The sequence below is a fragment of the Ambystoma mexicanum genome, chromosome 8, assembly GCF_040938575.1.
Source record: "Ambystoma mexicanum isolate Mex_15411 chromosome 8, UKY_AmexF1_1, whole genome shotgun sequence".
Classification (NCBI taxonomy): Eukaryota; Metazoa; Chordata; class Amphibia; order Caudata; family Ambystomatidae; genus Ambystoma; species Ambystoma mexicanum.
In genome coordinates, this window is record NC_090929.1 from 1,293,228,392 (window position 1) to 1,293,242,656 (window position 14,265).

General features: G+C 43.2%; 1 protein-coding gene across 3 annotated transcripts in view; it reads left to right on the forward strand.

The window, feature by feature from the left end:
• Positions 1-14,265, forward strand: part of CFAP46 (cilia and flagella associated protein 46) — a 2,698,259-nt gene that overhangs the window by 193,427 nt on the left and 2,490,567 nt on the right. For all 3 annotated transcript variants that reach the window (XM_069611407.1, XM_069611408.1, XM_069611409.1), the window contains exons 5-6: positions 8,393-8,457; positions 11,363-11,527. In XM_069611407.1, the coding sequence (XP_069467508.1) occupies positions 8,393-8,457; positions 11,363-11,527 (230 nt within the window). The remainder of the gene's footprint in view (positions 1-8,392; positions 8,458-11,362; positions 11,528-14,265) is intronic.

Genomic DNA, 14,265 nt, shown 5'->3' on the forward strand with positions numbered 1-14,265 from the left:
TATCCGACGAGGGTAAAGCTGAGCCGACCTGCAACGACGACACCTCCGGTGGAGCCCTGCTGAATCGACTCACCACTTCCCAACGACAGAGGAGATCTCCCGCCGGAGAGGCTTCTTCCCCTGACTGGTGGGCACAACCTGTCCCCTTTGCTTTTTCTTCGCTTCCAGGGCGTAGTGGTCGAATTGCCCGTGCTAAGCAACACGGCAACCGAATAGCCACTAACCCGTACCGCGACCAAAAGGTGGTGCCTTGTGACAGAGCACTCCGCGGCTGGTCTCTTCCCTGGTGGTGCAACGATCTTCAACTTTCCTTCGACGAGAGCATCTCTTCTCTTGGCAAAGCCCCGACTTGCATCCACCACCAGGAACAACTGCCCCCGCCGGAGCTGTCTCTCCACATACAAGGTACCGTGTCCGCCTGGCTTCCCTTTCTGACGGTTAGTGTGAGGTGGCTTAATCCTCGCCTCTCCTTTGGGTCGCCTCCAAGCTTTCTTAACTTTCTGTTCTGAACTGGTCCAATCTTTCTGTGACAATTTGCGACAAAGACTCAAAGTGCATTTGCACTGTGATACTTTTTGGGACATATCACCTTGCCTCTCTCCGAGTGGGCCTTGCCTCTGAACTTTGCGATCTACAGTAGACCCTGCCTTACTTGCCTTGCATTTGTTCGTAAAAGTGTTGGTACCGAGTTGATTTCATACCCTGCCTTTTCTCTCCCATCCTAACGAATACTACAGTGCCATCTAGGTTAAAGCATTCACCTCTGTCTGCAAATAAGTGGTGCTGTTGAACCTAGACTTGTCGAACTATTGTTAGAGGGATTGATTTACTTATTGTAATTGAGGTTGTTTGCTGTATTAGTGCCAGAGTGTTTTTTATAGATGTGTTGTTATAAATAAATACCTATATATCTTTACACCGAAGCTCTGTTCCGTGTTTGCTTGTTCTACTGTGTAAATTGCCCTATTTTGTATACTCCACATACTGCCTAACTCTTCTTGAGGGAAGTCTGACTGCTCAGCCACAGCTACCAAGTGAATCTGTGTGGTACAGACTGCTACCAAGTGGGTTTACTGCCAGACACCTGTAGTCCTAAATCTTTTGCAGTGGTCCCAGAGGGAACTGCACAGGTTTCCGCCTAACATCCCCCCTGCATACCCCTCAACCCCCCAATAGGCAATGCAAAGAGATAGGAGGAGAGAGCAGGTATTCAGGAATGGCAGCATTTAACAAAATATCAATCCCACTTCCCCCAGCAACCCCAAGAGGACAACGGAATTGCCTGTCAAGCTGTCAGAATGGCTTTTAAAGTTATCTTAAAATGGACAGGGCAAAAACACCAATTTTGATCTAAATTGCTTAAATTGTTATAAATTCTTATGGGAGCCGCTTTGGATATTTGCACACAAGCAATGATTGAATACCAAGAAACAATTTGAAATCTTAAAATTCAATTCGGAAGCAATCAGAAGCTGTTTTACATATGTAAGAATTTTCCAAAACGAAAATTTGCGGCAAACTTTTCACAGCGCGATATTCACGATAACGGTAGAACATACTGATTTGGAATGCAGTTTTAGAAGTGATTTAAAGCTGTGGATGTTAGCTACAAGCAGAAGTTGTTTCTAGCACAAAGACTGAGGGAGGTATGGACGTTTTAGTAGAGGTCGTTTTTTTCAAGATAGGCGCAAGAATGGAAAAAAGGAATGCACTTTTAAAATGATAAAAGGGTTTCTTACACTAGAGCAGTGGTCTTCAAACTTTTTTGGCCTGGATCCCCCCTGAGCAAAGTTTGGGCAGGCCGGGCCCCCCCAAAAGTGCCAGATGGACAGTATGTAGAAATCGCTATGAACTTTTGCGTGCCGTCACCGCACACTACTCCCAGTACAGACCCTGGGCTCTCCCTATCCTACTCCCACCACTATCCCAGTGCCGCCGCCCATCCTGCTCCCACCACAGTCCCATAACACAAGCATACACACATCCATACACATTTAAATAAAAAAGAAAAATCGCCATAAACGTACCCTCTGCAGGGGCCTGTGCATGGTTGCTAGAATGCCTCGCTCCAGGTTGCTCTGCCCGTATGTGCGAGGAGGCGCAGGAGCACCCCTTTGCACATACATACCTGCAGTGCCCCAGCCAGCATTTCCAATGAACTATGCAAGGCTGGCAAAGCAAAACACCCCCAGCGTTGCATGGCTCAGTGATCATGTGCGGCTGGGGAAATGTACTGTCAAAGGCAAACAGTGTTTCCCTTTGACAGTTGAGCCAGCACAGGAGCACTCCCTCAGCTGGAAAAAGTAGCTGAGGGAGTGCTCAGTGTTTCACAGGGCTGGCTGCTCGGCTCCTCCATAATGGGTGAGGTGGCCAGTGGGTGGACGCCCCCTCACCCATTATGGATGTGCCGGCAGGCTTGGTCTGGCGTATAGGGCAATAGGGTGATGACTGTACCAGAAATGCAAAATGCTGGTGTAGGCCAGTCAAAATGGGCCACTTTTTTGGCCAATGTGGGTCAGTTTGAGGAGTTACTTCACTATGCAGCTAGTAGTTTTGACCATTGTTGCTGAATAAATATTCTTTAAATATCACAATTTGTTTACATTTGAACAAAAACAACCCCTTGGGTACTATTCAAACAGCCTGTGACTAAACAACTGAATATCCATTTGCAACTGCTGGCCATTTTTTCATTGGTGCCTAAGACCGTTGTATGGTCCAGTCTGACCATGTGAGATGTCCCTTCCCATTTCCTCCAATCTAAAAAAAAAAAAAAAAAAAAAATATATATATATATATATATATATATATATATATATATACATATATATATATATTTTTTTACATTTCATGCTGGGCTCTGGCGCCCCCCGCCCCCCTGGGATGCGGCCACGCCCCCCTGGGATCACTATGAATAAAACGAATACCACACAGGAAAACAGTCACTTCATCAGAATGACTGCCTGCAGAGGAAACTTGCCTTCTTCAGATGAGAAAAGATCAGCGCAAAGATAGTTTTAACAGTACTAGTTGTGGAGGAAAGATAGGATGGTTTGGATAGAGAGTTCAGACAATTCAAAAATACTCCTAAGAGTACAGGTTCTGAATAAAAGATAGGATGGGTTTAAGATAGGGATTGAGACTATACAAAATACATATGCCAGTGAGACAATTCTTTCTATAGATACTCACTGGATATGTCTTTAAATGGAACCGTCAATTCTAGTCAGGGGATCGTATCTGGTTTAGGAAAGACTGCTGGGCACATCGGACTGGATCAGATCGGCAAGGCGCTCTGGTTACCGCACAGCACAGGACTGGATTGGATCTGCAAGGCCCCTCTGGTCACAGCATGGTTCTGATGATAATTATTTAAGCAGGCGAGCAGTACAGTGCAGCCCGGCTGTTTTATGATGCTTCCCCTTAGGTTTGTGGGTTTCTGGTTCTGAAATTGTGAGGCCTAGCTGAAAATGGTTCAGCTATGCAATGGGTTTCTACTTTGCCAAGTTTCTGGAGTCTGGAGCAAGGAAGATGTAGAGTTCAGCAGCAGGGTGCTCTGCCAGCATCAGGATAGTGAGTGAATCTGTCTGTCTTTATCAGTGGTGAGCTATCTCTATTTATGCTATGATAAAGGAGGTGTGTGGGCTGGTTTAGTCTAAGCTTGCTCCTGTAATGCTCACCTGATTCCCGTAGAGGCGCCGGTCTTAACTGGGCGTATACCGTGTCTGCAAAGGTGATGTGTAACACACGGCTGGCTCTTTGGGCTGGACCTCTGTGCACTGTATGTCTGACTTGAAGGGTAAGATGTCTGCAGATAGAAAATATGGGATTAAGGAACTGGGTTATTGAATGTCTCTCTTCTTCCCTTTCTCTTCTCCTGTAGAACCCCAAAGGTTAACGCTCTCACCTTAGGTAAGTGAACGCCGTGCTCTCCATCTGCCTCTGGGCAGGGTGCTGTAACCAGTTTCTTCACTGGATAAGGGGAGCAGGCCTCTTGACTTCAGAGGACTGCTGTCCGTCGTTTACTGCACGAACGGTAAGTTTCGAGTAATTCTAATGTCTTTAAAGTCTTTAGTAATGATGTTTCTTGTTTTGCAGGGTTCCGGCGATGGCGGATGACGGGCTGAAGTGAGTTGAAGATGGAGCCCGTGTGATGAATAGAAGCGCCTGGAAGCACGTAAGTAAGCGCTTGTTGCCTGCTTCACGATGCGCTCTAACTGTCTTTATTTTGCAGGTACAAGTTCGGAGCGGCTGCAGGGTGCCGGAATACCCACTGGGTTAGATGTGGAAAGGAGTAATGGCATGTGAGTATTAAAGTTCCCCAATGTCTTTAAACGCACCTTGTTTTGTCTTTCAGATGCGGGATGCAGCGCCGAAGGCCTCCGGAGCGTGTGAAGAGTTGGTAAGCTTTTGTCTTTCAGGTGCCGGAATGCAGTGTGAAGACCTCCGGAGCGCACAAAGAGTAGGTAAGCCTTTGTCTTTCAGATGCCGGAATGCAGCGCGAGGCGTTGGTGACAGCCGATGGACCAGGTAAGTGAAGAGCTGTCACTGAAGACCGTAATGCTAACCTGTTCCTTCTTGTCTTTATAGGTGTTGCTGAAGACTGGATTCAGGATGGTAAGCCTTTTTCCTTAGGCCCAGGATCAGATGCAGAAGACACGATGAACGTTCTGCTGCAGAGGATGCAGAATAACGCAAAGCAAGATTCATCCATCGGGTGTGGTTTAAATAGCCTCCAGTAGTGCTTAGGTGTCTCCTTCCACAGCCACGCCTAGGTAAGAAAAGAGTTCCTGCTTTCCAGAAGAGTTCCAGTGTTCTGAATCTAGGGAGTGGCTCCTGCCCCACCCAACAGGAAAAGTAGTTCCAAACAGAAGAGGATCAGAGGCTCAACTGGCAGGCAAGTAAGCAGCATGGTCTGCTGCAGGTAAGTCCACCCAAGCATTATGAGCCCGGCGCTTCCAGCGCTGGGACTGGGCATATTTATGAGCCTGGTGCCACTGGCGCCAGGACTGGGTCCAAAAGGTCCCAATTGGGACTGGTTGGCACTCGGAACCTGGGTTATGGATCTGCTTCCAAGGGAGTTGGGAAAACCCTGACCTTTTGGAAGCAGAGATCATGACAGCTCCTTTTGACAGGTTATTGGGTCAGAGTCTACTCTCTGCCTTGATTGGAGGAGAGAACTAGAGTGTCACCTTTATGGTGTGATTTTATGAGGCTGAGAATCCACCCCTAACCCCTAGAACACAAAATCTACTTTTGGTACAATACATATTTACACATGTGCAACCGCTATAACAATCGCATATACAGATTACATATTTTCCATAACGGCTGCTTCTCAAAACCCTGTAGCTTTTCACAGAATTTTGCCCTTTTCATCAGGAACACAATGTCCAATTTATAAACAAATTTATACAAGTGTGCGCGTTTAACACGGGCATAAATGTATAATGTATGGGCATGAATGTATAAAGTTTCATACTTCTAGCAGAAATACATTTTGCATAAAATCACATTTCTTGCCATTGCTTTCCAGAACATGTCACATGATTTTGCTGCCTCTTGAAACATGCAGCCAAAAATTAGATTCACAAATCTGTTACTTTTATATTTTTCACAAGTTTAACTGGCAAGTTATAAGTCTTTTAAAAAATTGTTCTTTGTTAATGTTCAGCCACAGATGGTTGTTTGGGCCCGCCTCTTGTTGTCTCCCTGCAGTCCAGGAGCAGTCTCCTCCCTGCTTGCTCTTGGCAGAGGCCATTTACGACTGTCTTCACACCTCACATTTCCTTAGCTGCAGTTGGTCATTGTTCCTCATACCTCTGTAGACCAGTTTCTTTACCAACCCCATAATTAATGCTTCTGTGTGATTTCCTGCTGGGGGGGGGACCTTCCTTCTGTGAGAAAACCTGTTATTCCAGTTTGGTAGCTTCAGCCAAGCTTATTTTAATTGTTAACTCTGTTGAATTTGCCTTAGCTCCAAACAAACCTGTTGTATCAAATCACAGCTAAAATTCACATTCAAGCTTTTAAACCATGGGATCAAAACAATTACAATATGGGTTACTATCAGTAACAGGCCTCTTAGATGGCAAACATTTGATTTCAGTTTATACATGTTAAAGTTTAATCAGGCAGGCTCCTGACAGTCATTCAGGCGGCCCAGGGTACTGCACCCAGAGATTTTTGACAGATCCACAGACAGGCCATTTTTGCTGTGGACATTTCTTTATGATTTCAGCTTTTCAGGACCTGGTAAGTTCATAATGATTTCTTAAACTAAGTGAATTGTAGCACCCAGCAAGAATTTTGGATGTTGGAGGGTGTTCTGTACCGGCATTCTGAAGTTTCAGCAACAAAGAAAAAGGGATTTAAAGCAAGATTTTTGTTTCATTTAGCAAATCACTGCTTTTTCCTTCTGTACTCCATTTTCAATTGTTGTGGAGCCCAATGACATATTTCAGGAGTGAGATCTCTGTTCCACCACTGACAACATGCGTGGCAGATTGGGCAGCCATCTTTTTCTGCTTTGCAAAGCAGGATTTTCAGAGATTTTGGCGCGCACAAGGGTTTTGCGGCCATTTTGCTGTTTTCTGGCACCATCATAACACAGTGCTGCAGCATAGCAAAGCAGAAGTGGGTCAATACATCCCACAGGTCAGCAGACCTTCAACCTCGAAGGTTCAGGAACAAAGTAGCTATAGAGAGAAGCAGGGACAGGACAAAGCATAGATGCTCCTGCACAGAGGAGCTGACCAAAGTCCAGCCACCCAAACACTAAAAAGGGCTGAGGGCTAAGGGTTAGATGACCAACCATACTGGTTGGTCACTGACTCTCCCACCTAGCCAATGCCTCTCCCACAGGAAGTGAGAATAAGATTTCAGGGACCTATACTAGTCCTAAACCTAAAACTGTTGGGAACATTATGCAAGCTGCCATTGTAGCTTCATAAAGAACCTATGTGGTCGGAATGGCAATTTTAAGCCTAACCTGTGACTGCCCTAGACAATTTAGGCACTGAAACACAAACTACCAAGGGTATGATATTCTTTTTTTAAAGCCGTGGTACCCCCAATGGCTACCAAAAAGGTACATTGGCCTACCAATGAAGTAAAATGGCTTGTAGTCCTGTGGTAACCAAACATAAAGTATACCGGACACAAGACTACTCTCTAAATTATAATCCAACCAAGGCAGAAATGGGCAGTCTAAGAGGCACCCTTGGGGCTGGACACCTTAGGAGCGACCCAATACCATATACCTTACGTAAGGTAAAAAGGGACACATTGGCAGGAGGACTTCAAGAGAGGTCCCCCGAACCATCAAATAGAAATCAGAGCACCAAATAAACACAGAAAAAAGCAATAAATTGGGGTACCTACAAATTGTCCTAAAATCGACCAAAATTTCACTTTCCCATGATTACATAAATACTAAAGCTCCTTTGCATTAGCCAATTTCATCATTCAATAATTTGGTGGTCTTATGTTTTACATTCATTACTTGATATTTCAGTGCAAGATAAAATTCAGATCTGGTATTGTACAATAGAGCATTGCATTCAATCAAGTAATTATTTACACATGTTCCATAACACAGTGTCAAGATATTGTATGGCTATATGAAGAGAATGGTTGTGAATTCCCAATCTAGTGTAAAACCGCTTGAAAATGTACAAACCAAATTCGATTTACCAGTAGTACCAGAATAAGATGACCCATTGTTTGCATTGAACTGCGAAAATGTTATTTGTAATGCATATTGAATCAATCACCATTCGAGAGTTGCAAAACATAGAGAATATTTGAAAATGTAACGTATTTGGGGATCCGTGCCGAAAATGCCTTTACCAATACTTCTACTTGGTTTTCGGTGGGTTCACAGTATGTAGGGCATGCACAAACGTGTCCAGCAGTGAAGAATATTGATATTAACAAAGCCAGACCTTCAAGGTTTGTGCATAGAAAAGTCTGTGGCAGAACAGGGACTTGATCTGGATACAGTTCTCTGTGGACAAACGTAGAGGTTGTGCCCATTACCTCTGTCCATTCATTTACATATGTTCACACACTACACACACTCGTAAAGAGGTAGAGAACAAGGGCATTGAAAAGGACAGAAGGGTGGTTCATGCAACTCTAGTTGTCTGTGCAATTGCATAAGTACTGTTCTCTGTTACCAATGTCTTTCCCTGCTCACACTCTTACCCTGTGCTTTACTTTTTGCACTGCACAGAAATATAATACTGATTTTGCTTCTGATGATCAGTTCCAATATGTGTGTTGGGCTCGAAGGCATCTAGCAAAGTGAATAAACAACATAATAGAACCTTTAAAAGCATAATTGTTACTCGATTTGCACCAATATTAACCTGTTCTTCCTCTCTTTCAGGACCAATTGAAGAAGTGTGTAGGATTTTTTCTAAAAGCCGTAGAGTTTGCGAAACCTGAAAAAAGGTATATTCTAGTCTTTATTTCCTAAAATTATAAAATGAATATTGAGGTGTTATGGATTCCTCATACCATTTATTTGTGATGAAGAATGAAGTTGTGGTCCTTTTGCTAAGAAGACATTTTCTCTTTAGTTTGCGATTGCTTAACTATTATATCTATTATTCGGACAGAGATATTCAAACACTTTCTGCTAAATGTGAAAGAGGCATTGGTTGACACCAGAGCCATTTATTTATCTACCTGTGATTTACAAGTTGCTGCACAACACTCAATTTACACCTTAGATGCCATTTACCTAACTGACTGATTCCTTTCTTCTCGGTGGGCTTTTGTGGTGCTTTGGGCAGGAATATAAATGCGTGACCACAGTTGGTAGATGTTGTAATTTCAAAGGAAATAATTTCGCAATATGGGATTACACAGGGTGGGACATCAGATTGTGTGGCATCCCAACGGGTAATATCAGTATTCTCAATTGTATCATGGGAGGGACACTAGAACGGGTGAAATCTCAACAATGGGGATCAGAAAAATGGGAAAACACCCTTTATATATTATAATTAAATACATTGCTACATAGTTCAGTGCACAGTTCAAATATAAATATCACAGTAATCCTCGACACTAGTGTATACATACTTGCTGAGCAACCCTTGCCTTATTTTCGGCCTCCATTCTGCAGACTTCGGACAGCTAATATCAGTGTAGGTTGTTGGCTGTTGTTTGCATGTTTTTTTAAGACTTTGAATTGTCACTTTGCTCAGAATGAATTTGAGACCGAATGTTTTATTGGTATACCTGTGGACATACTTGGATTGAATTTTACATATCGTATGTCATTTGTTGTATGAAAGCTGTTAATTTGTTGTTGGTTATCTTATTATTACTCTTCATATTGTGGTTTAAATTGCACTGGATAAAATGTTATTATGGGCAAAAGGAAAGCTACTACTATCCCAAATTTGATGACATGGAAAATATATAGAAAATCCAACTAGGCTATTCAGAATGTTTTGATTTCAGCAAGAATTAAAGATTTACACACTGTGGGGTTACACCTAGAAAATGAACCTCTGCAAAGGGGTAACAATCTGTACCTTTGCTGTTATTGATGATCGAAACTTAAAAAGGATTATAGATTCTAAATGTGAACCCAAAATTATAGCAAAACATCTTGATTGGTATTGTACAAATACTGATCACCTGGGAAGTTTAGCTCATTCTGCAGTACACAATTTGGAGGCAAAATCTATGAATAAACATTTATTGAGTATGGAATGTCCTGCTCAGATTTCGAAATGTACGAACTTTAAACCTTTCTCCTTAAACGTTTGAATCTCAGTTTAAGAAATGACTTTGAAGAAGTTTTGAAAGGTTTTAAAAAAGGTTACGATCTAGCTAAACCCACCTTCTATTTACCACTGAAGGCTGCCTCTTTTGATGGGGTTCTGGTAAGTGTTTATCCTTGATGGCAAAGCAGAGGAGTCTACCGTCTTGTTTATATTTAATGATGCCTGCTGGGTTAATACTAGATTAATGGGCCCTAGAATTAAATTCTAAAATATTCTCATGATTAAACGTATATATCATGTGCAAAGCCTATAGCAAAAGGCTTTGGTGGGGACTGCGTTGTGGTAACATTTGCTGAGATAAACCTGGTTGCCTTAGGGGCTAGGAAGACCAAAATAGAGGCAATATCTTTTGCTTTTTCACCTGAATGCTATTTTAAACGGTAGCCTTACCAAAGGCTTTGGACCTGTACATGGCCACAAGGGGTGAAGGCCCTATATCGATCTTGAGAATAACATCCTTGATAATTTGCCGGTATTAAATACTGCAAGAAGGAATGATTTCATGGAGGTTTGAAATAGGAGTCCAGCTTTGGATTGTAACGGCCCGATACTTTGCTTTGAAGCTTTTTTCTCTAGAAGAAATAGACTGTTAAGTTCCAAATTGCCTGGCCCCATTTCCAATAATTGTATAAACATGGAGATACTCATAAGCGTCTTCCCTACTTAACATCTGCCTGGATCAAGAAAATAGTGATTTAGTGGACAATTCAACAGGTTTTACTTGTGTTGTACTCACATTACTATCATGAAATATTGCTGAATGTTGGTGAAAACAAGATAATCCAGAGCTTTTAGCCATTTTAGAAAGTTATGTTATAATTTTGCTACTGGTAAACTGGGCACCCTATGACCTACAGCTGGATGGCTTTTTTTCATATCAAATTATGGCAACAAACAAAACACGTAAGAGGCATGCAGAGGGGTTTGTTAATCTTTATAAAGACGTCATTAGCTCTAGGGATTACACCCATTTCAGTTCAATGGCCCAGTTCCCCATCTTTCTGATGAGGCTAAAGATAGTGTCCAAAATATCCCCCACCTTATATGTTGGACTTGCATGTGTGCTGATTATCTGCAATTGTATACATGGCTGATAAATGGGGTCTTCACACTTTGAATGGTCACTTTCCTAAGGACTGATCAGAAAGTACACATTGAAAAGTCTTCTAAGCTCTTCCCTGATTGATTATTTTTGCTTCCAAATAACATTTAATTTTGTATATTCTAGTATCGTCTGAGCTATTTAATGATCATCCCATAAACTCCCATAAACACTGGCCAAAAGAGAGGCTGTCGGACCTTGTAGAAGGGACAGCGGTACCTGCAGAGGTATACAGGTATACAATGCACACTTGACAGTTGGAGGGGTATAGAGGCTGGGGCCCCCAACTCCATCACGCTGCCTCTTTGGTCAGACTAGCTCTGGTATACACCCTGGTAGGTTAGCTACCCCAAATCGGGAGAGGTCTGTGTTCCCCCTGACTGGGTCATGTTTTTTGTACTTTTCATCTTTAAAACATTCTGTAAAATCAATTGTGAATATTTTTGTTTCCCAGGTACCATTTTTTAATATACAATGCATCTGTCCTATTCTGGCAAATGGCAAGGCCTTTTTTGAATTCTGGATATCGACGCCTTCTAATTCCTGGTTTAACTGAAATTCTAAAAGCACTGGAGCAAGTTGAAGATCAAGACAGTGAGTGGAGAGCAGAACTTATGTTGTAAGTGTTTTTAATTAGTTTCTACCTGCAATATGAAAGAGTTATTTTGTCTATGAAAAGCTAATTCTTTTGATACTGAAATGAAGTCTTTGGCTGTGAATTTTCCTTTCACAAGTAAGGCACCATTAATCTAATTCACTGGAAATGCTTACATATGTTTATTTTGATAGGCTTATTCTTCACCTGTTTTTGTCCAGTCTGGATTAACATCGGATGCTTTTGAAAATGTAAATGTTTACAGTATTTCAGTGTGTCCTGCTCTCTCTCCTTCTCAACTGGTTGGAATAGCCTGCACCGATGCTGGATGGGAAAAGCTTTTCCACAGAATGTGCTGCCTCTTTAAGGCTTTTAGAATGTAGCTCGGTACGCGCAAGCATCCATCCACACACCCGGCTCTGCCTCCACCTATGCATCACCAACTGGCACATCCCTGTTCTGCCTATGAGGTTGGATATGGGTAGAGTTTCTCTAGGCGCCTCCCTTTTTGTGTGATGTTAATTTTCTCCTTTTTGTTTTCCTCGCCCTGTGGAGCAGATTTTTCAATTAATTTGGCCAAGCTTTTTCTCATCATTGCTTGCTTCTCTGTGCATGCTGCTAACGAGTTCAAGTGATGCAATGGATGTGTTAAGCACTTCTTGGCAGTGGACCCTCCCAGAGACTGTGCAAGTTGTCTCGGGAACTTCCGCCCTGGTGAATTTCTGTCAGTTCTGTGTGCGCATAAAACCCAGGTCACTGAGAACTCGCCTAGTCTCCATGCTAAGGAAAGGTCTGGTACTACAAGCAACCGTGGATGTTGTGGAGGGATGGAAGCCTTTGCATCCTAATGGTAAGAGGATATTGGGACCTGGCGCGTTCACTGACCTTCGGTACCAGAGTTAAGGTCGCTACCTCAGACAGATCCTAGGGACCGTCCTCCTTCTGTTCATCAAGTCGTAGGCTTGGCCTTCGGTACCAGAAAGTTTTCACACCAGACAAGGTTCTGAAGGTCCCAGAAAGGTGCATTACTGACTCGGCACCACCCCGAACAGGCAAAAATCACTTGAAGAATCACCAGGTGTCCAAGAAGGTGGAGTCTACCTCCTTTTTCTCTGAGATTTAGTCCACGTCACTACAGGGTCTGGGCAACTCTAAGTCGGCACCAACTGTTGCTGATTGCTTCGGTACTGTGGTAGGTCAGACACAGGATATGGCCTACTGAACATTTTTAAAGACTCTCATGTTTATTTATGTAAAACAGAATGCCTCACCTAGTCCTACTTTTAAGGTGGCGGTTCCCTGATCTACAAAATAACAAAAGGGTGCTCTTCAGGACGTCGCACATAAATCAACCTCATCCTATGTCCAAACGTGTGCTACCCTACTGACTGTCCATTCCATGAAAAAAAAGGAAACAAAAAAGACTTGCCCTAGAAAAGTATTCTTACTCCCCTTTCTTGGTTTATGCTGGTTGGTGTATGACTCCTTCCAAATGTCTCTCTCAAATCCTCTTCTCGTGGGCTTTAGCCTGCTCATACAGTTCAAAAGCAAAGTTCAAAGGTCTTTCGGTCTTTCTCCTGGTTTCCACATCTATACCTAGTGGTACACTTCACAAGAATGTTCCTTGATTCTCTACACAAAACGGGTCCCCTGACCCCTCCCAGTAAAGTCTTGTTCCTCTAATTCCGGTTCACCTCCTTGGGGATTTCCGTGTTCCTCCTTCTCTCTGGTAACCCCTTGTGGGTTAGTGGGTTCAGGATCACCCCCCCCTCACACTCCCAGGGTGTTTCTTTTGATTCCTGTTCTCTGGTAACTCCTCGTTTATTATTTGGTTTAGGTTGTTTGGTGTACGATTATAGATGGGTAGGGAAAGTACACACTACATAGGGTGAATAAAGTCTTGGGAATCCCCCCGCCGTGTGTTCTTTTTCCCAACATACCCCCTTTTAAACACCACCCGTGTGCTCCTGTTTGGGATAGCTCATGTTCAATCTGGCCAACACTGACCGATCATTCATTGTACAGTAAGGGCCAGTTTCCCTCTATCCTCTTTTAAGATAGGCGGTCCACCACACGCACACTAGGGGCAGGCCTCCTGCAGGGTCAGGGTGTCCTTCCAGCCAGGGTCAGAATAAGTAACACATTTGAAGTATTGCTTGTTCGAAGAATTGCTGGTAAATATTTTTCAGTCCTTGCTCTGTTTTGTGTGATACCGAGGTGGAAGCCTAGACAGGCTGGATTGGAAAACATGAATTGTACCTCCTCAGTGGTATATTGCACATCAAAAGAGGTGACTCAGGCCAGCACTGCCTGTGTGTTTGGCCCTTCTGCTAGATCCTCTTTTTGAAATTTCTTTTTACAACCTTTGGGAGAAGAACATGGTTATCATTATAATTGTTTGTAGCATGCTTAATACCAGCAAGTGGTTTCTAAGCACGGGATCCGAGCCTGTGTTGTGATATGATATGATGGGTTATTCATAACGCGCTTAATACCCAGATGTTTCTAAGCACGGACCCGGGGAAAGCACGGACCCGGGGATCGAACCTGTGTTGCTCCTTGCGTCCTGCTTCCAAGGTGAGCATGTTGCCCCTGAGCTATGCTCCCGAGAGTTGCTGCATTGTCTTGCTTCCAAGACAAATCCGTTGCCCCTGAGCTATCCTTCCTCCCCCTTAAGTTACTAAGATATCACTCTTAAGTAAGTCTCTGCCAATACAATGATCACAAAAATGCAAACACCTCTACCCTAGGTTATCTTTGAG